A 25,289-nucleotide genomic window follows, 5' to 3' on the forward strand; every position below is an offset into this window, starting at 1 on the left:
CAGGCGTGAGGTTTCCATTTCCACTGATACCACCCCACCTCTCTTATTTCCTCCATCTTTCTTTCACAAACAAAGTTACCTCTTGCCTCTGTGGGTTGATAGTTTGAATTTTTTTTGCCCTAGATTCACTGATGTGCAGTTTTTCAAGACTCCTGTCTTTACACTAGGATTTGAGTTTTATTCTCCACATTTAATGTGCTGAAGGCCATGCTTCATATGCCCCACATGGGCATTAAAGCCTCAAGTTATAGACACTATATCTGTCATAGGTTGTAGTTTTCCAAACTTCCCACAATATAACCTCTTAATTCCAAATTCTGCCTTAGTTTTACATTCTTAGAGTTTTGTTGTTGTTCTTTTTATCTCAGCTATATTTTAAAAATTGGGTATCGTATTTTATCTTGTAGTTCTAAGTATCTATAAATTGGTGGGGACTGAGGGAGGATATTTCTGTTATTTAGTCTCTCATTTCCCAGAAACCATATTGCCCTAACTGGCTGGTTATATTTAGGAAGGCCATTCACTTAGTATATACAGAGTGGGGCAAAAGTAGGTTTACAGTTGTTCATATGGAAAGTAATACAATAGTTAATAAATTATAATAATAGTAATACAAGAATAAGCTCTGTGTTTCACAGACTCACAACTGAAAACCTACTTTTGTTCCACCCTGTATTAGTATTATAAACGTTTACTATAATGAATTATGTCATTATTTGCAACTCTTTTTTGTTGGTTTTCTTTGTTTTTTTCAGGTAAAGTAAAAATCATGTCACCCCAAAATACTGACTTTTGCCTACATAAATTAAACTTGAAATTTCCTGTATCTCATTTCTTTAGTTTGTTAATTGCTCTCATTAATTTATCCATTGAGCATTTCTGTATTGTTTCTAACTTTTATTTGAATTGGATACTTTTTAGAATTTTTTCAAATGTTCAGAGGCAGTTAATTTATTATACATGACTTAAATATCTCAGTTTGCATATTCAATTACTAAGAAATTAAACTGCAATTATTGTATATGATGTCATCCAAAAGTTACTGTTCTAAGAGTATAGAATAACTTTCTCCAAGAAGATATATGCATATTTTACTCAGTTCTTTAACATGTTTGTAAAATATTCTGGTGGCACAAAGCCATGCCTTTTGTGATTAGATTTGATATTTCTGTAATCTAAGGGTTAATTTTGTTTCTAGCTTCCTATACAGTTGAAAATTTCCTGTTATACTTTTGAGTAGTGATACTTCCTATTTTACCAGTCAGCTTCAGCTCAGATTTATGAACTCAAATTTCATTGTTGCAATTTTGTATTAGAATAGCCACAAAATTAAAAATTCTTGAGTGAGTGAAAGCTTATTATCTATAACTTATAAAGTCTACTGTACATGAATTTCCTTCTTAACTGATTTTGGATCTTTTTGATAATCTTATTCAATGTATTCAGTCTTTTTTTTTTTTAATTCTCCCTCAAGAATATGTTTATTGATTTTTTGGGGTGGGGGCAGGGGCACAGGGAGAGAGAGAGAAACATTGATTGGTTGCCACCTCTACGCTCCCTGACCATGAAGGGAATGCAACCTAGGTATGCACCCTGACTAGGGATTGAACTCACAACTTTTTTTTTTTAAGTATTGCATCTTCTTTTTTTTATGATTTTATTCATTTCACCTTTAGATAGGGAAGGGAGGGAGAAAAGGAGAGAGAGAAACATCAGTGTGGTGTTGCTGGGGGCCATGGCCTGCAACCCAGGCATGCACCCTGACTGGGACCTGAACCTGTGATGCTTTGGTTCGCAGCCCGAGCTCAATCCACTGAGCTACTCCAGCCAGGGCTGAACTTAACAACTTTTTGATGTACAGGATGATGCTCCAAACAACTGGGCCACCCAGCCAAGGGCCCCAGCATCCAACCTTAAAGAGAGATTCTACTATTGTCTCACTTATACATCTACTTTGATGTCAGCAACTCTGGCTTTACCCCATGCTACACCTTCCCCTCCCCATATAGCTCAGATATAAGACCTAGCAATTGGGCAACTGTAGAGCATATTAGCTAAGACCACAGGCTTTGAAATCAAATAGACCTGTTTTGGATCTTGATTCTATCCTTTAATAACCTATATTGCCCTTACAGTACGTTTAAAAATATTAAGTTTTTTTCTGTGAGGCGAATGTGATACACCTACCTCCGAAGGTTGTTGTGAGGATGAACAGACTAACTGAACACTTTTACTAGTGCTGGACGTATGGAAAGTGCCTAAGAGTTGGTCACTTACATTGGTTATATTCTTCTTTGGTGACTCGGCCCGTTTTATCTTGGCCTAAAACTGGAGGCCAGTTTTAGGAAAACTCTCGAAATGCATTTCGTATTAACTGGGGAATATTTATTTTTTGAAAATAGTTTAATAATCCCCCCAATTTTTACTGAATGGATTACCCTGCATTAAATGTATAATATAGAGTTAGAAAGACACAGAGAACTCTGGAACAATTTTTTTTTTAATTAGGCTTATATCTTGATATAGTAGTTCCGCTTCCTTATACATTGTTTTTAAAGGGAGTTTCAAAGTTTCTTATAGATGCATTAATGCCCACTGGAGAATTGCTGGCCTGTGTTAATGCCAGTGCAGTACACATTGCATTACAGTAGTAGGAGTGTTCAGTTGGGAGTTTGGGGACTTGGGTTTGAGGCCTGGCTTTTTGCTGTCGACTTCGCACTTGTCCTTGGTCAAATAAAGCCCCTTTTGTCTCAATTCTGATCTGTATTGTGGTACTTGTAACCTCACCTACCTACTCAACTTAGTTGTTCAGAACAACTTAGTTGTTCAGAAAATCAGATGAAGCAATTCTCAAGACTTTTTAAAAAGTGCAAAGGGCTATTTAAAGGTAAATGTTTTATCCCAGTTTTCACCTTATTTTTGTTCATCTACATGTTTTCAGAAAACAGTGTTGGTGTCTTAAGAGCTTTTAGAAATTGAAATTTATATCCCTGTTAATCCTGTTTCTTTGACCAGAGGCATTTGGTAACTTTCTTTTTTTAATTGTGAGATGCATATTACTTCAGAGGTGAAAGATTTTAGTCATTTCCCAAGTAGCCAGAAGAGATTTCCTGGATAAGCTAATTTTTTTCAGGAAGTGTAACTGTAGCTCTAGAAACTCTCTTTCATCTCTGCTCAGAACTCATCACTTCCATTAAGCCTTTAATTAACTACCTGGTTTTAATTAATTTGCACCATCTGCATTTATGCATGTAGTTTACAGTATATTAATTTATATTTAAATGTTTTTGTAAGTCATTTTATGTCTCTTATATGTGACCTGGTCTTGTTTTCTCAGCTAGCTTGGAATCTTTCTGAAGGGTAAAGACAGTTTTTTCTTCAAAGCAGATTCATTCATAATAGAGACACTCCGCATATAATGGCTTCTTACTAGTTGAGTTTAGATAAAACTTCCCTAGAACATAATGAATCATTTGTTCTAATTTTAAAGAGTATAGATTTGCAGAAAATTTCAGTTTTAGCATGTGCCTATTTAGAGTTAAAAACAAAAGGCACCAAAACAATGTACTGCTTGATTAAAAAATACGGTGTTTACGCTGCCATGTATTTCAACTAAGGTTTAAGATTTTTCCTTTTTCATACCATTCTGTTAATTATGTTTAGCCAAAAGAAATCTAGTAAATCTCATTAAATAGCATGGTTTAAAAAAAATACTCTAATATTTTAGGTTGACTGTGGTATTTCTATTGTTAATAGCCAAAAAAGGAGTCATGTCTTCTATAAAAATTTTTAATAGATTTTTGTAGATTTAATCTCACAATTAAAAAAGATTTTTGTAGAAGGCGTACTTTTACAAAGTGTCCTAATTTGTTATTTCTCATTTTTGCATTAAATTAATTTATTAAATTTTTGGTGAGCCTTACTATTGAAGTTTCTCATGTAAACCTTGATGTGGAGGAGACTATTGTTGCAATAAATTTTCTGATTTACTTCAAAATGAGTATATTTGAAAGTAAACTTCTTTACATTTGCTTTAATCAGAGCTTGTAATCAAAACAAAATAAAATTACATTTTCGCACTTAAAGAATTTGCTAAAGACAATGTTTCTTCCAAATTAATGTTTGCATTTTACTTTCCAGTTTTTTCCCTCTAAAACCAATTTTTGCTCCCTAAGAAATGTTTTTGTGTCTTCTTCAGGAATGTCATTGTCTGCTGGCTCTTCCCCTCTTCATTCCCCCAAGATCACTCCACATACTTCTCCTGCTCCCAGAAGAAGAAGTCACACTCCAAATCCAGCAAATTATATGGTGCCTTCTAGTGCCTCTACACCTGTTAATAATCCTGTTTCTCAGACTCCATCCTCTGGTCAGGTGATTCAAAAGGAAACTGTCGGTGGGACAACATACTTCTATACAGATACAACTCCAGCCCCTTTGACTGGAATGGTATGTCTCTGCATTAAAGGGAAGTGACAGTACCCTTATATAGTTCCTTCTGACTCATGAGATTCATGAGGTGTTTAACCTGCTTGCATCTTTTTATTTTGATGGGAAGAAGTATTTAATTTTCTAACTTAGATGGTAATTCTGATCTCTTATCTTTTCAAAGTAATTTGTTTTTTCAGTAGTCAGAACTCAAGTTTTGAACCAGTCGGGTTTTAGTCAGAAATTAGATTATATTCAAGTCCTAGTTTAGTACTTTATGTCATGTTTTGCTTATGGGGTTACCTAGTGCTAGCTGGAGCTGAAGCTTGATGACATTTGTTACAGGTAGTTTTTCCTCTAGTAAGAAGTTAGAGAAAGGAGATGTTATTTATTTATTTATTTATTTATTTTTAAATCAGTACTTAATGAAAGGAAACTGATGATGAACTCTCACCTTAGGTGAGTCAGTGATTTAATAACTAGGCCTCTGGATAGTAGAGTACAGTGAATGGAAGTCTTCAGTATGGGGCATTCATTGTTAAAGGGGAGGGCGTTGAGTGCGCCCTGATTATAGATGAGGAAAAGAGCTGCCACAGCACTGACAGGGGAAGGAGGGGGAGGGTAGAAGGGAAGCATTGCAGTGTTAGAAATCGTACCATTTTAGCTTCATTATTTTGCTTCTGTTCAAAAATTATTTTTTAACTATAGAACATTAAGTAGCAGATGAGGAACTTGAGCAAAAACACAAAATTCCATTAAAACATCAAAGCTGATCTAAACCATAGACATTCATCATGTTCATAGATGAGAGGCTCAGATGAAAAGTATAGTTGGATTTTAGTAAGCAGGCAGGTTTTGATCCCACAAGTTAAATTAATGATTTATTTTGATTATGTTTAATGTTTTACTAAAAGGCAATTTGAGTAGAAAGATAACAGATTTTTTGTTACTTATTTTTAAGAGTCCTAGGTCTGCCATTGTTTTGTGACTCTTGAATCTTGGTACCTCTGAGATTGTTTCCCCAGTCGTACATGGGGATAATCATACCTAACCATCTTATGAAAAATGTGAAGACATTTATAGAAGTATTTGTAAATCATGTAAAATGCCTTTTAAGAAATAATGAAATAGCTAATAGTTTTTTATTTTGTTTTGTTTTTGGTCAGAGATCTTTCAAAAATTATCACAGAACAGCTTGCCGAACAGAAGGTCAAATAATTGAGGTAGAGTAGAGACTTTCCTTGGTTCTTTCAAGTAAGAATTCTATCAATGTTTTACCTTTTGGGGGCTTATTATATTTTATAATTATTTATACTTTTATTATATTTTATCATATTTGTAGAAAGAAGAGATTTAATTTATAAACAGGTTCTTTTGTCACAAAACTGTCTCAGCTCTTTTTGTAGAGATTATATATGGTACATTTTTATGTTTTTGCCCTTCAAACCACTCAAAACTATGCTCATGGTAAACCTGATGTAGTTAAGTCAAACTATGCTATCTGATGATGTAAGGAAACCAAGGCAAGAAAAAAGGCATTATTCTCCCTGTAGATATTGGTTAAAGGAAACCTTACAAGCATTGCAAAATCACTGCCTGCTTGAGAACAGAATGGAATAATTATCTGAGAGGAACAGAAATTGGCTGAGTTAACTTTTAAAAGAGAAAAAATGTTTGTTTCACCTTTTAAAATGAAAGAAGAAAGCAAAAGGAAAGATATTTTAGAACTTTGAAAGATACTTTAGTACTTTGATTTTGTATGATAGACCAGTGATGGAAAGGAGAGGCAGAGAAAAAAAAAGAAGAAAGGGTGGTGGGGAAAGTCCAGTTGGAAGAATGAAAGACAGGAAGCTGGAAACAGATTTAGTAACTGGGTTGTAGTTTGCTTGGAACATTAAATACATTATTGTACCCTTCTGTTCACTTAACCTATTGACTCAGAGTAAATCTGCCCTCTTTATGTTTGAAGTGTTTTGAGAAGTACTTAGGTAACACTTTTTTGTTTACATTTGCCACAAAAAGCCCACAAGGGGGCAGTACTTTGGGCAGCTAGGACAGTGTTACTTCATTATCTGAGCTGCAACACCTTTAATAACTGCTTTCTTTCTGCCTTCCAATTTCTTTTTAAAATACTTAGAAAATGTTTGTGTAACATTTCATCCAAAGAGCTCCTTTTGCCTCTCATTAGAGCTTATATTTTACTGTATGTGAAGAAATGTTTCATTACATTTTTCATATTGATTATTAAATATAAGGTTACTTTTAAAATGAATTCAGAAAGTATACTGATAACAGTTTTTCTCGGAGGTATTTAATTCATTATAACTTAAAGATTTAAAATTATCAATTTATTACTATCATTTAAAGATGAAAACTTTATCAGAACAATGATAAAGCTTGTCAATTGAGAAAAATTGATAATTACACTTTCTCCTTCCCTGCCTTTTTAGGTATTTCCAAACTATCATATTTATCCTCCAACCGCACCTCATGTTGCTTATATGCAACCAAAAGCAAATGCACCTTCCTTCTTCATGGCCGATGAGCTCCGACAGGTATGCATCCAGAATTCCTTGTAGGGATGCTGAATGTCTCTTGTTCTTTAGTAAAGAACTGGAAAAACAACACAGTTCTTTTCAAAACACATTATTTAATCAAATATGCTGTCCTAAAACAGAATTTAGAACTTACGAGTTCTAAGCGACATGTAAGGAAAGCTGTTTTTTAAGAAAGTGTCAGGTAATTATGGGTTCCGATGTAAAACATAGGATAGCTATTTAAATGGGCCACCTTTCTGCATGTCGTATCGTGTGCATTAAAAGCCCTCTTCGAAATATGTTAATTATTTAAATGGTTTCTGACCTTTAGAAACCTTTTGCTAATATCTACAGATTTAGACTAGGTAGTTGGCCCAGAAATAAACCTCATTCTTAGGAAAGCTCAATAGTTTCTGTTCAGTAGGTTTTATAAAAGAATTTTTTGTTAAGACAGCTAGGTATTCCTTGTTACGTTGACTTTCACTTTATACTTAAATATTTTTGTTTCACAGAAGTATGTTGTACTTGTATAATGTTTATAGACTGAACTATTGACCAACTTAGCGTAGACCTTGAATTTCAGCCAGAGTTAGTTATGTGCTTTAGGTTATGGCACAGTTACTGGAACCCAATCTTAATTAGGGGCAGGTATATCTAAGACTGGAATTTTGTCATTATACCAGTATTAGAATAGTTATTTTATGACATCAGCATTAAAAAGTACACATACCAAAACATTAATACATTTGTTATTTAGTTATAATAGAAAATCCAGAATTTAGAGCCTGTGTTTAGATGTAAATATACTTTTTTCCCCCCTTAGGAGCTCATTAACAGACATTTAATAACAATGGCTCAAATTGATCAAGCAGATATGCCAGGTAAAATTCAAGTTGATTCATTCTTATTCTTACTTTTAAAGGATATGATAATTCTTAGCCCTGACCAGTGTGGCTTAGTTGGTTTGGTGTCATTCCACAAAGCGAAAGGTTGTGGGTTCAATTCCTAGTCAGGGCACGTAACGACAAGTGACCCATCGATGTTTCTGTCCCTCCCTTCCTCTCTCTCTAAAAATAAATAATGAAAATCTTTAAAGGATATTATAATTTTGTGTAATCCTACACATTTTTATGTCTTAAACTAGCTAATGACTATTTTATGAATATTTATTTCAAATCTACTTAAGAATTCCAGGATACCACAGATTACCCAGTTTATTTAAATTAATTTTACACATGACGGTAATGTAGTTCATCAAAAAATTAGATAGTTTTATATTTGTGGTGATTTATCTCACTGTATACTAGAATATTATTGTTTTCTGAAACTTGGATCAAGTGTATAGGTTTTTAAGCAGCAGGGAAAGGTGATTTTTATTGTTATTATTTTTTAGACTACTGTATGCCAAGCTGTGTGATGTTTTATGACTTTTCTGCTTACAGAAATCTTGTGACATGGATACTAGTATTATCATCTCCATTTTACATCTGAGGAAAATTAAAGTTGACAGGCAGGTTCAGTAACTTTCTAAGAACAGTGGCTACTAATTGCGTGGCTGAGTCAGAATTTAAACCTAGGTTTTTCTGACTGTACCACAGTGTCTCCAAGAGAGCATTAAAATCTCTTTCCCTAGTTTATACTGTGTAATCAAGAGTAAATATGGTATAATTTAACAAAACTATAAATAACACTAGGAATACATTTGCCACAGAGATAATCTTAAAACACCAGTTGTTATGAAGGATTCAGCTTGTCTACTGTGTGTCTTTTTGACTGCTAAAAAAATCAAAAGGAGTGTGTCTGGCTGTATGTCTTAAGACTGATCTTTCCATTAGATATGCAGAAAATTTACCTGTTGTAACGTTTGACAGGCTGGGATTTTCTTAATTATTTAGCTTTACATTTGAGGCCCTACTGAGGGTAAAAGAAAAAAATGAAAAATAAATAGGTTTATGTAGTATTCTAGTCTTTATGACTCCAGTCATGTATAAATCATATGTTGGTACATTAGACATAATTTGAAGTTATAGTAGAATTTAGAAAATAACTGTATATGAGATTAATATATCTCACTTGCATTTCTGTAGACTGGTAGCCAATAATCATTTGCAGTGGTTTCAGAATATCAGTACCTAGGAGTAAATACAACAAAAGATGTGTAAGTTCTCATTGGGGGAGATAAATAGAGGGAAATACTTTATTCATGAATAGGAGTATGTATAATGATTAAGATGTTAATTTTTCTAAACTGACTTATAGATTCACTATAGTACTAATGAAAGCATGTGAACTTTTTTAACTGAAAATACTTCTGACATCTAATTTGTGTCCTAACAATTGTTAAAGGCTCAGTCCCACAAGATTATTGCTATGCCAGATGCTAGTTTAAAGGGGGTATGCTGGCTACCCACACTTTCGTCTGGCCAATTACAAATTTGGGGCATTTTTACCACCCCCTCAGGTTTGGTAATTTGGAATGACTCACAGAACTCTGGAAAGCACTTTATGTACTATTATTGCTTTATTATAAAGGATACAACTCAGGAACAGCCAAGTTCAAGAGATGTATTAGTACATATTGGAGGAGGATGGAGTGTGGGCAACTTCCTTGCCTTCTCTGGGTATGCCACCCTCCGAGTACCTCAGTGAGTTCCCCAACTTGTAAGCTCTTTGAGTCTCACTGTTTGTTTAGGGTTTTTTATGGAAATTTCATTGTGTGGGCATGGTCAAATAAATCTTTGGCTGTTGGTGATAACTCAACCTCCAGCCCCCCCCCCCCTTCTCCCTAGACTTTGTGGGTAGGGTAGTCTGAAAGTTCCAAGCTTCTAATAGAGGTTGGTCTTTATTTTTATTTTTTTTATTATGTTATAGCATAGCAGAGCTTTTCATAGTATATGATAAAATCATCAAAGAGAAAAGGACCAAGGTCCTTTGAAGATTATGATTAGGAATTTTGGGTATGTTGTGGAAGGGGAGACTTGGTTTGAGTCTGCAGTGACTAACAGCGTGGCCATGGCACTGGTAGAACAGACTCAGGGAGAGCCTGGGCCCTTTCTGTGATAGAGGTGGCATGTTAGTAGGGAAAGCAAGACATCGCAAAAATGGTTGTGTTTAAGTAAAAATTGGATCTTCTCAAACCACATCTAAAAATCAACTCCAAATAGAGAACTTAAATGTCTAAAACAAAACTGTAAAACTCTTACTATAAAATATAAATAAATAGAGGAGTCAGGTATTGTTGACTCAAAGAAAATACTAATACATTTCACTAAATTAAAATTTGAAACACTCCAGAGGCACCTATAGTAAAGAAAAAACTTGGAAGAAGATATTTATAAAACTGACAAAGAATATAAAATACAAATCAGTAAGAGCATGAACAGTCCAATAAAAAAATGACCAAAGGATAGGAATATACACTTCCAGAAAATGTAAATTCATGTGACTAATAAATATAAGAAAAGATGTCGGCCATCACTGATTAGGGAAATACAAATAAAATTCTGTTTTAAAATCTGATCATATAAGGCATGAGCATATGGATCCATAGGTTCTCCAGTACATGGCTATTAGTAGTGTAAATTGGTGAACTTGTTACCACTTTTAAAACTAAAGTTGAATATCTCTGTTCCCTATGATTCAGCTATTCTGCTCTTAGATATAGGTATACCCCTACATATTTTCAACCAGAAAATGTGTAAGGTATTCATAATATTACTGCTCATAAAATCAGAAACCTTGATCAATCCAAATGCCCACCTAAAGGGTGGGATGAATGAACTCTGATAGGGTTAGACAATGGAATATTATATAGGTGTTAAAGTGAAGAAAGTGTGCTGACACGCAACAATACAGAAGAGGCTTGTAATGTAATATTAAGTAAAAAAGTAAGTTGCGACAGATTACATACAGCACAACAGCTTTTTATAAACCTAACTGAAGTGTATATGCATATTTAAGTTCATGTAAGTATGTGTGTATATCATACATGCATGAACATATACATACATAATAAACTTGAGTACGTATAGGTATAGTAAAACCATATAAAAGGGAAGGAAGAGAAAGAGAAGGAAAGCAAAGGTTGGTAGAATCATATAATTAATTTTTAATCCTCACCCAAGGATATGTTTACTGATTTTAGAGAGAGGGGAATGGGGAGAGAGAGAAAAACATTGATGTGAGAGAGAAACATCAAGTGGTTGCCTCTCGTCCATGCCCTCCACACCCTGACTCAGGATTCAGCCTGCAACCTAAGTATGTTTCCACTGCAGCACAATTTTTTTCCCTTTGCACTGTTTGGAATTCAGCATGACTTGGTTGAAGGTAGACAGAGGGATGAAGGAGTTGAGACCATAAGATTTTTAGCTGATTGTGTCCCTCATGCAGTCTCCTTTTTACACTGATGCTGTGAGTACCACTGCTAGCATAGTAAATTTCAAGTACTTATGTGGCTTTAAATTTCCCTCAGATTGAATTCCAGCATACCTCTGTCAGCTTTATCTCCACTCTGCACCTCCTCTGTGCTACGCCCCCACCCCTGTTCCTCCACCACTTGAGATTTCACTATCATGCCTTGTTCATTGTTTTTGTACATTCATTCCTTGTTTTTTGTTTTTGTCCTGTTTATTCCCTCACAGTAAAGCACTCTTTCCACTTGTTTTAACTCATTAATTTCTAGTAAACATGCCAAATCAGCTATAAGATCTTTCCTAATATCCTTGGGAATGGCTCCCTTGTCTGTGTTTCCATGTATAGTGGTTCCAAAGTATGGGTCCTTGACCTTTCCCCCCACCCCCCACCCCTACCCCACCTGCAGAGTCCTTTCATCATCACCTGGGAGCTTGTTAGAATAGTAAATTCTTGGGCCCTACTTTTGACCTACTGAATCAAAAACTTTGGGCATGGGGCCCAGCAAACTGTTTTCACAAGATTCTGCATGGTGCTAAAATTTAAGAACCAGTGCCATGGTGAATTGCTCTTTTTAAATAACTATTTTGCCTTGAATATATATATTTAAGATTTTGTTTATTTTTAGAGAGTGGGGAAGGGAGGGAGAGAAACATATGCGAGAGAGAAACACTGATCGGCTGCCTCTCATACATACCCTGATCAGGAACTGGACCTGCAACCCAGGCCTGTCCTTGTGCTGTATTTTATATAAATCTCTTAGCCTCTTGTTAAGAACCCATATTTCATTGATACTGGTTCACTAATACATAGTAGGTACTCAATACATTTTTACTAATTGGAAATTAATTACTTCCCTTATGAAATAGCTAGAAAACAAAATTTATTAGTTGTTTTTGGAAATTACACTGATCATTCAAATACATCATAAATGAGTAAAAGTTACAGCTGCATTCACTTGTCTCTATTCTTCCCTTATTGCCTTTATTTCAGTGGAACATGCTACTTGACCATGGTTTGAAAGTTACATTGAATTGATGTTTTGCACTATGGCTAAAATGCCATGTAGGAGTTAAGAGCACAAGACTCCAAAATCAGCCTCTTGAGTTTGTCTCCCTACTCCTTCTCTAGAGGAGTAATCCTTGTTCTCCTTATTTATGAAATAAGGAGTTCTATCATAAAATTGTTCCTTGAACTAAGACATTATAAGTGTTAGAATTCGGCAAAGGCATAGCAGGAGGGGTCCTTTTGAATCTGTCTTCTGGAATTAGAGTTTTCTTAATAGGGTTTCACCAGAATTTTTAATAGTCATAGGTTAAAAATTATTTGTTGTTTTTGTTTGTGAATTTTTCATAAGATATATTGCCATGTTTCTAAATAGTGTTAAACATGTTTATAAAAAGTTTGGCAACTACAGACTAGTGTAATAAGTAGGGGAAAATCCTCCCACTTTGTATTTACAATTGTTAAAATTTTGCTGTAAAATCATTTTACTAGATGATTTTCTAGGCATAGCTGCATGTTCACTCATCTGCTTTTCAATTGAGATATGATGAGCATTCCTAAGTCATTCAAGACATTTCACCACTGGAAGCTTTCCAGGTGGAAAATATAGTTGATTATATTTGAAACATTAAAAACTATTCTCTATTTGGATTGTAACACTGATTCATGTTTGTTCTAGATAATACGGAACAATAAAGAAGGGACAATTAAATACCTATACTCAGTAGAGAAACCAACCACTGAGTACATTTTCATGTTCAACTTTCTAGTCTTTTTAAGAAACAACACATAGGGATTCAAGATAAACAGTTTTTAATACACAACAGTATTACAAACAAATCCCAATGCGTTATATAGCCGTAAACATAATTTTTCTTTCTTTGAGGAAGATAGCAGGCTTGGTAGTAAAGTTGTTTAATTTTCTTTTATGTTTTGCTAGGGATTAAAACTGTGCTGTTCCACTGAGTGATTAGAGAGTTTTGATACAGATTGCCGTATTTATACATACATATACACACCACCACACTATATATACACACTCTCCATTTTAATGTTACTTACTTTGAATTTCTTTATGCTTTAAAAACAAGAATTCGTAGCTTAACCTCATTGTCTAAATATATTTTATACAAATAAATGTTTAAAAAAAACAAAATATATCTTGATTTTTATTCAGTATCAGAATCAGAAATGTTTAATATTTCTAAGTGATTAGACATTGTTTCTGATGTTTGCTGTAATTTTGAGTGTATGAAATCTATGGTTGTTTTATAATGCCTGTTTAATGTTGATAATGAAACCAGTTTTATATAATTATGAATGTTGCCACTGTTCTTGAACAGAAAGTCCATTTTGATACCAGTTATTTATAGTAGGTTTGATTTCTTCTTTATTATTCTGAGAGATTTATGAATGTCTGCAAGTCATGTGTCTTTTTATGAATTACTCTAGCAGTCCCTGCAGAAGTTGATAGCTACCATAGCCTATTCCCTCTAGAACCACTCCCACCCCCCAACCGGATACAGAAATCAAGTAATTTTGGCTACATTACATCTTGCTACAAAGCCGTAAATAGCAAAGATGATCTGCCATATTGTCTTCGGAGGATACATGGTAAGGAAAATAAATTATCCTCTTTTAGAAGCATATTATTGAGGCTGAGATTTTTCAAACATTCCTGAATATATTTACTTAATATATGATTTTAAAATAAATAAATTTATTATTTCATTTCACGATTAGTGATTCATAGTAATGTATAACATGGTTTTTTCCTTCATATTTCTGATGGAATAGGGGAGATGTCATTGACAATTTAGTAGAAAAATTTTACTTTTTCAGGTTTTCGTCTTGTTAACACAAAATGCATGGTGTTGGTTGATATGTGGAAAAAAATTCAGCACTCAAATATTGTAACCTTGCGTGAGGTATTTACCACTAAAGCATTTGCAGAGCCTTGTGAGTAATTTGCAATTGTCTTTCTTCTTATGAGTTTAACTGTTTAAAGCCAGATTGCAGTAATGAACGTTTGTGTTTTATTTTAAGCTCTTGTGTTTGCATATGATTTCCATGCTGGAGGGGAGACTATGATGAGCAGACACTTCAATGACCCCAATGCTGATGCCTACTTCACAAAGAGAAAGTGGGGTAAGGAAAAGCAGCAAGCAAGATGTATGTTGACAAATGCTTTTTTGCTCTGTGGGAGAGTAGTTTGTATTTTAAAATACATAAAATTCTATCCCTGTCGTCATTCCACTTAGAGACCCTATTGCATTTTAAAAAGAAATGGGGTAAATCTGTAACAAGTTAGGAAATAACGTGCTATGTATATAGACTGAGATGAAGATGGGTTCTGAAAGACTCACATAGATATCTGAAATTTTAATAACAGAATATGATGGGAGTTTTATTCTCTTAACAGTTTTTTTTTCTTTTAGGAATCTAATGCTTTCTGAGTAGAGATGATTTGGAAAATTCAGTAAATTGAAAGATAATCCCTATAGTTTCACTACAGCAAAACATGACCATTATGGGTGTCATTATGTATTTCTTTTCAGCTTTGGTGTTTTGGTTTATTTGGTTTCCTTTTGTATTGTTATTTTATATCATATTGCATTTTCCATTTATTATAAATATTTTCCCTTAATTTTTACATTTTCTGAGTTTAATTCAGTGACTACCTCAGAGTCCAGTGTGACTATATATCATTTATGAAATTATTTCCCTAAACCAGTGCTTTTGTTTAAATGTAGGATTTCATGTTACTGAAGGAACTAGTCTTTAAAATAAATTTTCAGGTAATTTAAATGGGGAATATTATCTTTTTTCTCATTTTTAATAATATTATAAGAACCAAAATATTCTGACAAATGTTTATTTAAAGGATAAATCATTTCAGAGTAAAAGTAAATCCATTTGAGATGTCGTTAATTTATATATTTGGGGGGAAGTGTGGTTCATTTTCTTTGGTGGGGTCAGGAAAGAAGCATTGTGTTTACCACAAGTTTTAATATTTTAAAGATTTTTCTTGAATACATACTGAGAGAAACTAAGGAGGGAGAAAGATTTGAGTCACATGACAGTAATTTTTTGGATTATAACTTTTTGAAGGATTCTACCTATGGTAAAAATATATTCTGTTTACTTGTAACTTTGCTTTTTGACAGTTACAAAAAGAAACCTGTGGTTACATGGTTGTTTCACATTGAAAATCTGGTCATATAGTGTGGTCATTTCTTTTCCTTTTGCCATGTCATCTGTAGACACATAATTTTGTTGAAAGGGATGTGGTATGACTTTTTTTACAGATGAACATAGCTGTAGTTGTTCAAGTTTATTTTAGTAATACCACCTGTGAAATGACTGTTGGCTATAATTTATAGCTGGATTTCCCAAGATCAGCCCTGTTGACATTTGGAGCTGGACAATTACTTGGGTAGGGTCTGTCCTGTGCATTGCAGGATATTCAGCAGTATCCCTGGCCTCTACCCACTAGAGGCTAGTAGCAATCCCCCACTCCAGTTGTGGTGCCAAAAATATTTCCAGACATTGACAAATGTCCCTTAAGGAGGGCAAAATTTACTTCTGTTGAGAACCACTGATTTACAGCACTTCTTTCTGGCTTTTTTTTTCTTTACTTTATTGTGTTTTTGATGTTGACTGATTATTTGATATGTTTACATTTTCACAAGAATCAGTCCTTTTTCTAATATTTGAAAGTATTGTTTGAATGGCAGTAACATCCCTAAACGTACCATGTATACTTTAATTTATAGCGGCTTCTATACAAAGCAGTCCTCTGTTTTCCCAATGTGACTATTAAAAAAAGAAAATAAAGGCCAATAATCGTTTAAACTCATAGAGACATAAATGAAAGTGTAATATTTTCTTAAACTATTTAACTTATTAACTTAGCACAAAAAATTGCATATTTCAAGAAATATGCTAATTTAGAAAAGAGGTATAATAGTAATACTGTACCTTATAGGAGTTGTGATAAGAGGTTTAAAGTAAGAAAATGTGGGTAAAGTAACTAGACACAATCTGGTACACAGTAAGCATTGTTTCTTGATAAATATTTGTTTTCCTTATTGCCACATTTATTATATAGTTTTATTTAAATTCTTTATAGCTGTCTTTAATATTGTCTTGGCAGTTATCAGTAGAGCCACTTTTTGAATCATCTAAGACTGTTTTCCTGATTTTATTATCTTTAGTTTTGTCTAAATTCAGGGATAACAATTTTTGAATTTTGTATTTGCTTTTTTCCTGAAAATTTTATCCCAAGCCTTTTAAGTACCTTTCTTTTTTTTCCCTTTTTTTATCCCCTTTATCCCCCTCCTTCCTGCACCCCACTACCCTCCAGCATCCCTCCCCCCTTAGTTCATGTCCATGGTTTGTACACATAAATTCTTCGGCCAAGGCTTAAGTATCTGTTTGCTGTTTATTATCTCCACACTTAATCATTTAACTGTGTTTTCAGACCCGATTCACAAAAGGTTTGTTTACAACCATATGAACCCTTGAATTTATAAGGTTATGTTCCCTAAAACACAGGAGTTCCCCTTTATCCACGGAGGACATGTTCCAAGACTCCCAGTGGATGCTAAAACTGGGAGTAGTACTGATAAAGTTAAATTTATAAATTAGGCACACTAAGAGATTAACAATAGTAACCAATGATAAAATAGAACATTTATATAAAAATATATGGTAATAAAAGTTATATGAACGTGATCTCTCTCTCAAAACATATTATTCTATTTAACCCTTCTTGTGATGACGTGAGATAAAATACCAATATGATAAGATGAAGTGAGGTGAATGATATAGGTAAGCACTGGGACGTAGTGTTAGGCTACTATTGACCTCAGTGGTACATCAGAAGGAAAACCCTCTGCTTCCATAGATCCTGGATCATTGAGCCACGATGGTGTCAGTGGCTGGATGTCAGGAGCAGATGATGTTGATGGTTGGGGAAATTTAATATTTTCTGACTATGGTCCATATCTGGTAACTGAAACCATGGAAGATGAAACTGTGGATAAGGGGGAACAACTATATTTATGAAATCTGGATCAAATTTATATGGTTCCTTTCCTATTGATTTTAGTATTAACAGTGACCCAGAAAATAGTATCAGGAAGCATTTTTAAGAGTCGATAGATCCCTGGCTGGTGTGGCTCAGTGGATTGAATGCTGGCCTCCGAACCAAAGGGTTGCTGGTTCAATTCCCAGCCAGGGCACATGTCTGGGTTACAGGTCAGGTCCCCAGTGGGAGGGCACGCGTGAGGCAACCACACATTGATGTTTCTCTCCCTCTCTTTTCTCCTTCCTTTCCTCTCTCTCTAAAAATAAATAAAACCTTAAAAAATAAAGGAATCAATAGAATAAAAATGATTACTTTTCATGGTAAACCAGATTTTTTTTTGTATTTTATCTTTACACATAAGTGACATTCAGTGTTTTACATTCGTGTTTTTGTGAATTGGACGTCATCATATCTAACTGACATGGCTGTAATAGAGGAGGCTAAGAAGTACAAGAAGAACAAGGAAATGTTCAGCATAAATGATAGTAGAGACTTTTATTTCCCTCAAACCATAGAATGAACAGGTCTCACATGCTTGGACAATAATATATGCTACGAATATCCATATTTTAAGTAAAATAACATTCTCTGCAGTTCCTGTTTTTTAATCAATTTGCATTTATTTGGTTCGTAATTAAATGCAAGTTCTTTAAACAATTTTTGTTTAGTTAATTATAGTAGTCACATAAAAGAGCAGTTCAGTGAGAGCTCTGCTGCTACTAACAATATAAAGGTATAATCTCAAAATGGAAAATTTTGGGTTTGTCCCTTAAATTCTTATAGACTAAACTTAAATTTTACCTATATATGTATATATATATTGACAAATTATGCCATGAATATAGATAAATTTTCTGTTATTTCAGTTTTAATGTTTTAGCTCATTACTTAAATTAAGATTTTTAAAAATTATTATTTGCTTTATAGGTCAACATGATGGACCATTGCCCAGACAGCATGCTGGACTATTGCCAGAATCTCTTATTTGGGCATATATTGTCCAGTTGAGCTCTGCATTGCGTACCATTCATACGGCAGGTTTGGCGTGTCGAGTTATGGACCCAACAAAGATTCTGATAACTGGCAAAACTAGGTACTAGCATTTTGAGTTTTGGCTTCTTTATTCAACATTTAACCTATGACAGGTTTTAAACAAAGCATGATGACTTGTTTTAATTTTACCTTTTCATATGTTCCATCCAGAAGAACTGCTGTGACTTTGAATTTATTTGTAAATTTTTAAAAAAATGTTGAATTCTTAATAAAATGCCTGGTTATTAACCAAGAATCTTGTAAGGGTTTGGAGGTATGTATGGTTAGGATTGCAGGGACATACAGTGCACAGCCATCGTTCTCAGATTTCACTATGAATCAGAACTATCCAGGGGGAGCTCATTTAGCACACATAGTTGGGCTCCAGCCCCAGAGTCCTCTCTAGATAAATCTGGAGTAACACCTGAGAGTCTGCATTTCCAAAAAGTTCCTAGGTGTCCTCTTGCTGTCGACTGGGCCCTGTGCCTTGAGAACTACTGATAGAGTCAAACACACAGATCCTGACTTCAGCAGAGTTTCATTTGAATTGTAATTTTGAGTCTTGTCTTGGGCAGTGTAGCACGAACAGCTCAGGACGTAGTACTAGATGACCAGGGTTCATATCCTGGCTCTGTTACTGACTTTACAACCCTGATCAAGTTATTTAACTTCTGTGTGTTCAGTAACCTTATCAGCCATGTACTATTCTCTCCATTTTCCACATTTATAAGACAATTGTCTCATTAAGAATATTAATAGGATTGAATAAGTTAATGTATGTAAAATGCCTCCAATGTTGACTAGTACATGTTCAACAAGTGTTAGGAAGATAACTAGTTCTCTTTACATGAATGAAGCAGCTTGGTACAATGGAAAGACCCCTGGGCTGGTAGTCAGAGATATGAGTTATAGTTCTGGCATTATTAGTTGCTGGCTTTTATATTTTTATAGCCTTAGGTCTGTCACTTCATACTTCTCACCTCTGAAATGGTGATTGGTAGAGGTTATATAGGGGTAGGACAGGAGGTTAGAGGAGATAATATTTTGAGATCCTTCCAAATATTACAGGAAGTGATAAATTTCTACTAGTATATAATTTTTAAAATTTTGTTTTAATTTATTTTTTAAATTCTCTGATCTTTAAAGGTTGCGAGTAAACTGTGTTGGAGTATTTGATGTTTTAACATTTGATAACAGTCAGAATAATAATCCATTGGCATTAATGGCGCAGTATCAGGTGAGTAAGAATTGAAAGGAATACTTAATAGCTTAAGCCTTGGTCTTTCTTTAAGACAAATTTTGTTTATTTTAACATACTTCAGGGTTTTAAGTATAGATTTCAGTTTATTCTGGGTGGTCTTTGTGCACACTTTGAATGGGTATTTCTTAATGTCTGTGATGCATTTAGTGTAGAGCCCTTATAGGTTGGAATGTATAGAATTAATGACAGTGTCGGAGACTCCAGCTGTTCAAATGAAAATGTGTTTATGGGATTAGGAAATTTGTCCTTGGCAGAGGTTAAAATAGATTAATTGGTCAGCTAAAAGAATATAATAAATGAGATTTTACTTTTAGAACAATTGTCCCACTACCAATCTGATTGGCAAAATTGTAGAAGTATTTTCAGAGGAATAGTGTTTTATTGCTGTTTTATAAGTAATTCTTTTTTTCTTAATCAAAGCCCATCACTCCTTGTACGTTATCAGAATTTGGTTATAGTCTGATTTTGTATTAATAGTGTGGCTTTAGGTCTTATTATGTCCTTAGCTATTTATTTCTTATTTCTTGAATAATCCAAGATGCAGAATAAGAACCTGTATCTACAAGGAGCGTGAAGTGTAGCTGCTTTTATCTTGACTGCCCTGTGCAAATGCCCTGGCTGTTCAAAGTGTGTTTCAGGTCATCCCGTTTGTATTGCAGTCATATTTGGGAGGCTGTGCAGCTGTGCAGCTGTCGTTTTAAGGCAATGTTCTCTTTGTGTAAGGCATTTTTGCATGTTTCTGAACATTTATTAACTTAGACAGAGATTTGATATGAAGCAGAATCTCTTCTTGTTACATGGAAAAACGAGGAAAAGAACACCTTGTCTTCCCATTGTTCTCATTTCAACTTCTTTTGTTTAAATCTTGAAAGGAGATTTTAGTTCACTTTATTGTAAGACAAAATTTCCAAACAAAAAGGAAGGATCGGACTGAGAGTAGAGTCTAAGTAGGGTTTAATATTCCAACTCATGTGTAAACTTCTCTTGCCACCGACAGTGCAGTCTCAGAGACTTAGAGCCACTCAGCACATTCGCTTAGTTGTGTGCAGACTTTTCACATCTCCTTCCATTCTGCTTGTGCCCATCTAACCTCAGTGGCAGCCAAGCTCTCCTGGTTGGTAGCATCATGTAGTGGCCTCAACATGCAAGACCATGGCTCCCTCTCCCCTAGTGGCAGGAGCTTTCTTCTATCTAAGGAGATTTGCTCCCTCTTCTTTTTTAAATCTAGGTGGTTGTTAATTATCTACTTTCCTTATTAGTTTTTGTCTGATATATATTGGCTAATTGGCTCTGAAAATTTTTCTTCATAATCATTGTGCTCCTTAAAGTGACTGATTATTGACTATTAAAAATAGTAGTGATTTTCATATATGTAGGAAAGTAATATTAAATTTTTTAAGAGAAATTAAACATTATTTTGAACTAGTACCGTCAACCTCTATTGCAAGTATCTGGAAACCCTGTATCTGCATTAAAAAATAGCCTTACGTATTCTTATTCTTCTTCATTCTGAATAGAGGTCCTTTTTATTTAATTTACTAATATAAAATAAGACCAGTTTGATTTTCCTCTGTGTCACAACAGTATTACTTAACATTTTTTCTTTGCAAGTGTACATTATTTCATTTATGTTATGGATTGTCAGATTGACCTTGAAAAATAATTTTTCATAAGAAAAAGTAATCCCAGAGTTCCAAACAGAGAACTTTTAGGTAGGCATTTGGGGCAGCTGACTGGGTAAGTTAGCAATTGCCATCATTCATAAACTCAGGCTACTTTCAACCCATTGTCACCTCCCCTTTTTTTTTCAGTAGTAAAGGTATATCAGATTTTTTTGTCTTTATTTTTTGGGGTGTGGGTATATATGTATAGAAGATTTTTCATATAGTTTATGGTAATGTAAAGGAGACAATTAAAGATAGTCCCAAACAGGGAATTGTGATTTTATAGAGAAGAGGGCACATGAGAAAGGAGTACGTTGTCTCTTGTAGTCTATTTCTCATAGTCTGTTTCAGAAACGTGAGTAGAGACTGACATAAATAGAGCCATAGATAGAATCAGAAAAATCAAGAAATCAAGAATCAGGAAGAAACTGAAAATGAGTTGTGGGGAAGAACCTCCAGAATTCAACAAATGGGGAGGAGGGGATCAGATGGAAGTAAGAAGCAAAATAACAACTGGAAAATTATTGGGTTAGCCAAAAATTCCATTATTTTTTTCTGTAAAATAAAAGACACATTTTTCATTTTCACCAGTAACTTTATTGATTTGCATATTTTGAGAATGTCTGCTGTCTCCTGCTGTTGACTTCTAGTGGGTAGAGGCCAGAGGTTCTGCTAAACATCTTCTAATGCATAAGACAGCCCCATAGCTAAGAAATACTTGGTCAGAATGTCAGTAGTGCCAAGAAACTTTGCAGACTACTTTTGACGCGTTCGATCAGTCACAGCACCTTATCCACATACTATACAAACCTTTTTCTGCGTTTCAGTTGCCTTTTTTCCTTTCTTGAAATAATAAAGCATAATACACCAAAAATGTTGTGTATTGTCTTCCATCTTTAATATTAAAATGGCTGCACAAAAATTTTGATAAGTTTTTTTTAAACTCACACTGATAAGACAGCAGTCACAATACAGTCTAACAAAATTGTTTTGAATGAGGTTAATGACAAGTAAGCACTGCTGGAGTCATTGTACAGAAAAAAACGTAACGAACTTTTTTGGCCAACCCAATATTTAGCTGGGAAATAAGGAAAGGAGAGTTACTGAAGTTCTTATGATGTTAGATGCTCTTAATTGAGCAGGACTTGGTTAACCTCTTTTATTTAAAAAAGTAGTTCTAATTTAATCTGGATTATGTGACACACATATTTTATTTCTGAAGTGGGTACTCCACTTTGAGTCAGCTTTAGAAGGGTGGTAGGAGGTACTCAAGGAGATGCTCCTATTCTTTAAATCCATCAGTCCTTCAGTGTACTTGGACTTCTGTTTCCTTGTCTTGTGGCAGGGACTGATGGGATATTCTATGCAGGAGGTTTACTTATAGCATCAGTTCACGGTGGAGCTAACCTGAAAATTCTTCTGTTTTAAGGGTGGGGAGGCAGTGTGTTGGTACATGCTGCTCACATACTGGAGAAATAATAACCCTCTGTTTGCTTTACTGATGATGTTAGATTGCAACACTTAGAACAATTTCCAGTTGGAGTTTAGATGCATCAATTTATGGTTTCATTAATATAACATGGGATGTTTACTTGATCTTGAGAATGGCTAAAGGGAGTCCTTCTTGAGTTCGTTCACTGCAATGCCCTCCAGAGAAAGAAATTGTGGCAGCAGTGACTTTTCCCATGCCACCTTCCCTTCCGCCTCTGGCTCCTAACTCTGTACCTCTAATGAAGTTTTAAATAGTTTCTCTGACATGAATCCTTGGTATCTCTTGCCCTGCTGGATTCACAGAAGCTTGTTTTTTGTAATTAGTTTTTCTACTGGTTACGGGATCTTATGTTAACAGTGTCAGATTCACAAATGCTAGTTTGGGATAAATTTTTAAATTTGAACTTCTTCATGTTATTTTAGTAATGGACTTTGACTTCCTGTTATACTTTATTATTTGGATAGAATGTGTTAAGGATAGCTATATAGTGCTAACGTTTCATTATTGATTGTCTTGAAATACTCCCCCGATGTTGCAAATGTACTGTTGTAAATACTCCATAAAACCAGTGGTTTTGAACCCTCACTGCTTATCAGAATCTCTTGTGGAAGCTTTGAAAAATAGCAATGCCTAGATCTTACCCCAGATAATAACAGCAGAACTGAGATGAGGGGATGACCACTGGGTGATTTTTGTTGTTAAGCTCCTCAGATGGTTTTAATATATAGCTAGGTTTGAAAACTCCTTACACTAAACCAGTATTCAGTAACTGAACATGTATCCAGTAATTCAGATGAAATTTCAGGTTCTGAAGATTTACAGAAGTTTTCTGTAGAAATTACTTCAGGTGATTTCATTTAACTCTGAGCTGCTCCATTCTCCCAGGTATATGCTGAGCAGGGCTGTGTGGGTCACCATTTTGTTTCCTGGAGTCATAATGTGGTAGTAGGTAATGGAGAGCTCGCCTCAGTTCATCCCACTGTCTTTTGAAACCCTTTTAAAAGGAAGGCCTCAGACTGGTAAATCTTTTTTTTTTTTAAAAAAAAAGGGGAAACAGGTGGTTACAGACCTCAAAGACCTATTATAGTGGGAGTATAATTGTCTGTTTAGAACATTGGCAGATGGGATGTCATTGGGTTAGCAGCATTTTTGATGTTCTGGAGAACATACTTGAATCAGGTGTTGGCTGATGTTGTGTTTGGAGTAATGGAATAACTTTTCTCTAAGTCATCAAATGCCCAATATATTATAAGCATCATGGAAAATGAAAAAGTGCACATTATAAATTGTAGTGATCGTAGTAAAGCAAGTGTATATGGTAGGCAGCCTTGAATTTCTTGTGATGGTAAGAGTATTACAGCTCGATTTAAATACATTTTCTTTAACATTTTAAGACATCAGTTCTGTAGTTGTCATGTGAAGTTTATTTAGAGTAATCTTTCTTAAAGTATAGTCTGAGAACTACCTTCATCAGAATTACCTGGGTGCTTTAAAAATACTGGGCCTCTTCCCAGACCTACTGAGTGACAATCTCTGGGGAAGAGGCTCAGAAATTCTTTTTGAGAAGCTCCCAGCTAATCCGGATGAGCACCAATACTAGAGACCCCTGTGCTGCACTTTGCAGCTCCTTTGTACAAGTGATTTTTCCATGCAGTCACTAGTGTCAGTGTATTAAATTTGTACCTATAAAATAAAAATTAAAAGTTGTGTTTATTCTTTTATGTCAGCAAGCAGATCTGATATCATTAGGAAAAGTTGTGTTGGCTTTGGCTTGCAACTCTTTGGCAGGAATTCAGCGAGAGAATTTACAGAAAGCCATGGAGCTGGTGACAATCAACTACTCCTCTGACCTGAAGAATCTGATTTTGTAAGTTTTCATATGTGATTTTGTGTGTATCATGATCATATGAGATAAGACAACTTATTTTTCATAAAGACCTTTTCACAGTGATTGTGTTTATTTTAATTTCTACTATTTAAAATCAGGCAAAACACAATTAAGCAACTTGTAATTTATTTTTATTGCCAAGTATGTATTTCTTGGAATAAATTTATAAACCATTGTGTTTAAATCAGTTACTGATATTTTAAACATTTGCCAAAGGGCACGTTCTGAAGCTGCATTGGTATGTACTAGCTATGTATAACCTCTTAAGTTTAAACTAATTAAAATGAAATAAAAGTTAAAATTAAGTTCTTCGGTTGTACTAACCACTTTTCAAGAGCTCAGAAGTCACACATAGCTCCTGGCTGATATTAGACAGTGTAGACGTAGAACATTTTCATCATCTCAGAAAGTTATGTCAGACAGCACCGCTCACCAGAGTAGTCAGTGTCTTTGTGAAAGCCGTCATAAATAAGCCTCAGGGTC

At 34.5% G+C, this 25,289-nt stretch overlaps 1 protein-coding gene across 8 annotated transcripts in view; it reads left to right on the forward strand.

Moving 5' to 3' along the window:
• PAN3 (poly(A) specific ribonuclease subunit PAN3) overlaps positions 1-25,289 on the forward strand; it is a 136,714-nt gene that overhangs the window by 96,895 nt on the left and 14,530 nt on the right. For 4 of the 8 annotated variants that reach the window (XR_004901420.1, XM_036018354.1, XM_036018357.1 and 1 more), the window contains 10 exons: positions 4,199-4,446; positions 5,592-5,648; positions 6,876-6,980; positions 7,786-7,843; positions 13,830-13,991; positions 14,220-14,336; positions 14,424-14,525; positions 18,397-18,562; positions 19,648-19,738; positions 24,646-24,785. Coding sequence is in view for 6 of the 8 variants with exons in the window: in XM_036018354.1 (XP_035874247.1) it covers positions 4,199-4,446; positions 5,592-5,648; positions 6,876-6,980; positions 7,786-7,843; positions 13,830-13,991; positions 14,220-14,336; positions 14,424-14,525; positions 18,397-18,562; positions 19,648-19,738; positions 24,646-24,785 (1,246 nt within the window). In the remaining 2 variants the exon portion in view is untranslated. The remainder of the gene's footprint in view (positions 1-4,198; positions 4,447-5,591; positions 5,649-6,875; positions 6,981-7,785; positions 7,844-13,829; positions 13,992-14,219; positions 14,337-14,423; positions 14,526-18,396; positions 18,563-19,647; positions 19,739-24,645; positions 24,786-25,289) is intronic. The other 4 variants (XM_036018356.1, XM_028504596.2, XM_036018355.1 and 1 more) reach the window with 3 other exon arrangements.

This window comes from Phyllostomus discolor, chromosome 2 (assembly GCF_004126475.2).
Source record: "Phyllostomus discolor isolate MPI-MPIP mPhyDis1 chromosome 2, mPhyDis1.pri.v3, whole genome shotgun sequence".
In the NCBI taxonomy this organism is placed as follows: Eukaryota; Metazoa; Chordata; class Mammalia; order Chiroptera; family Phyllostomidae; genus Phyllostomus; species Phyllostomus discolor.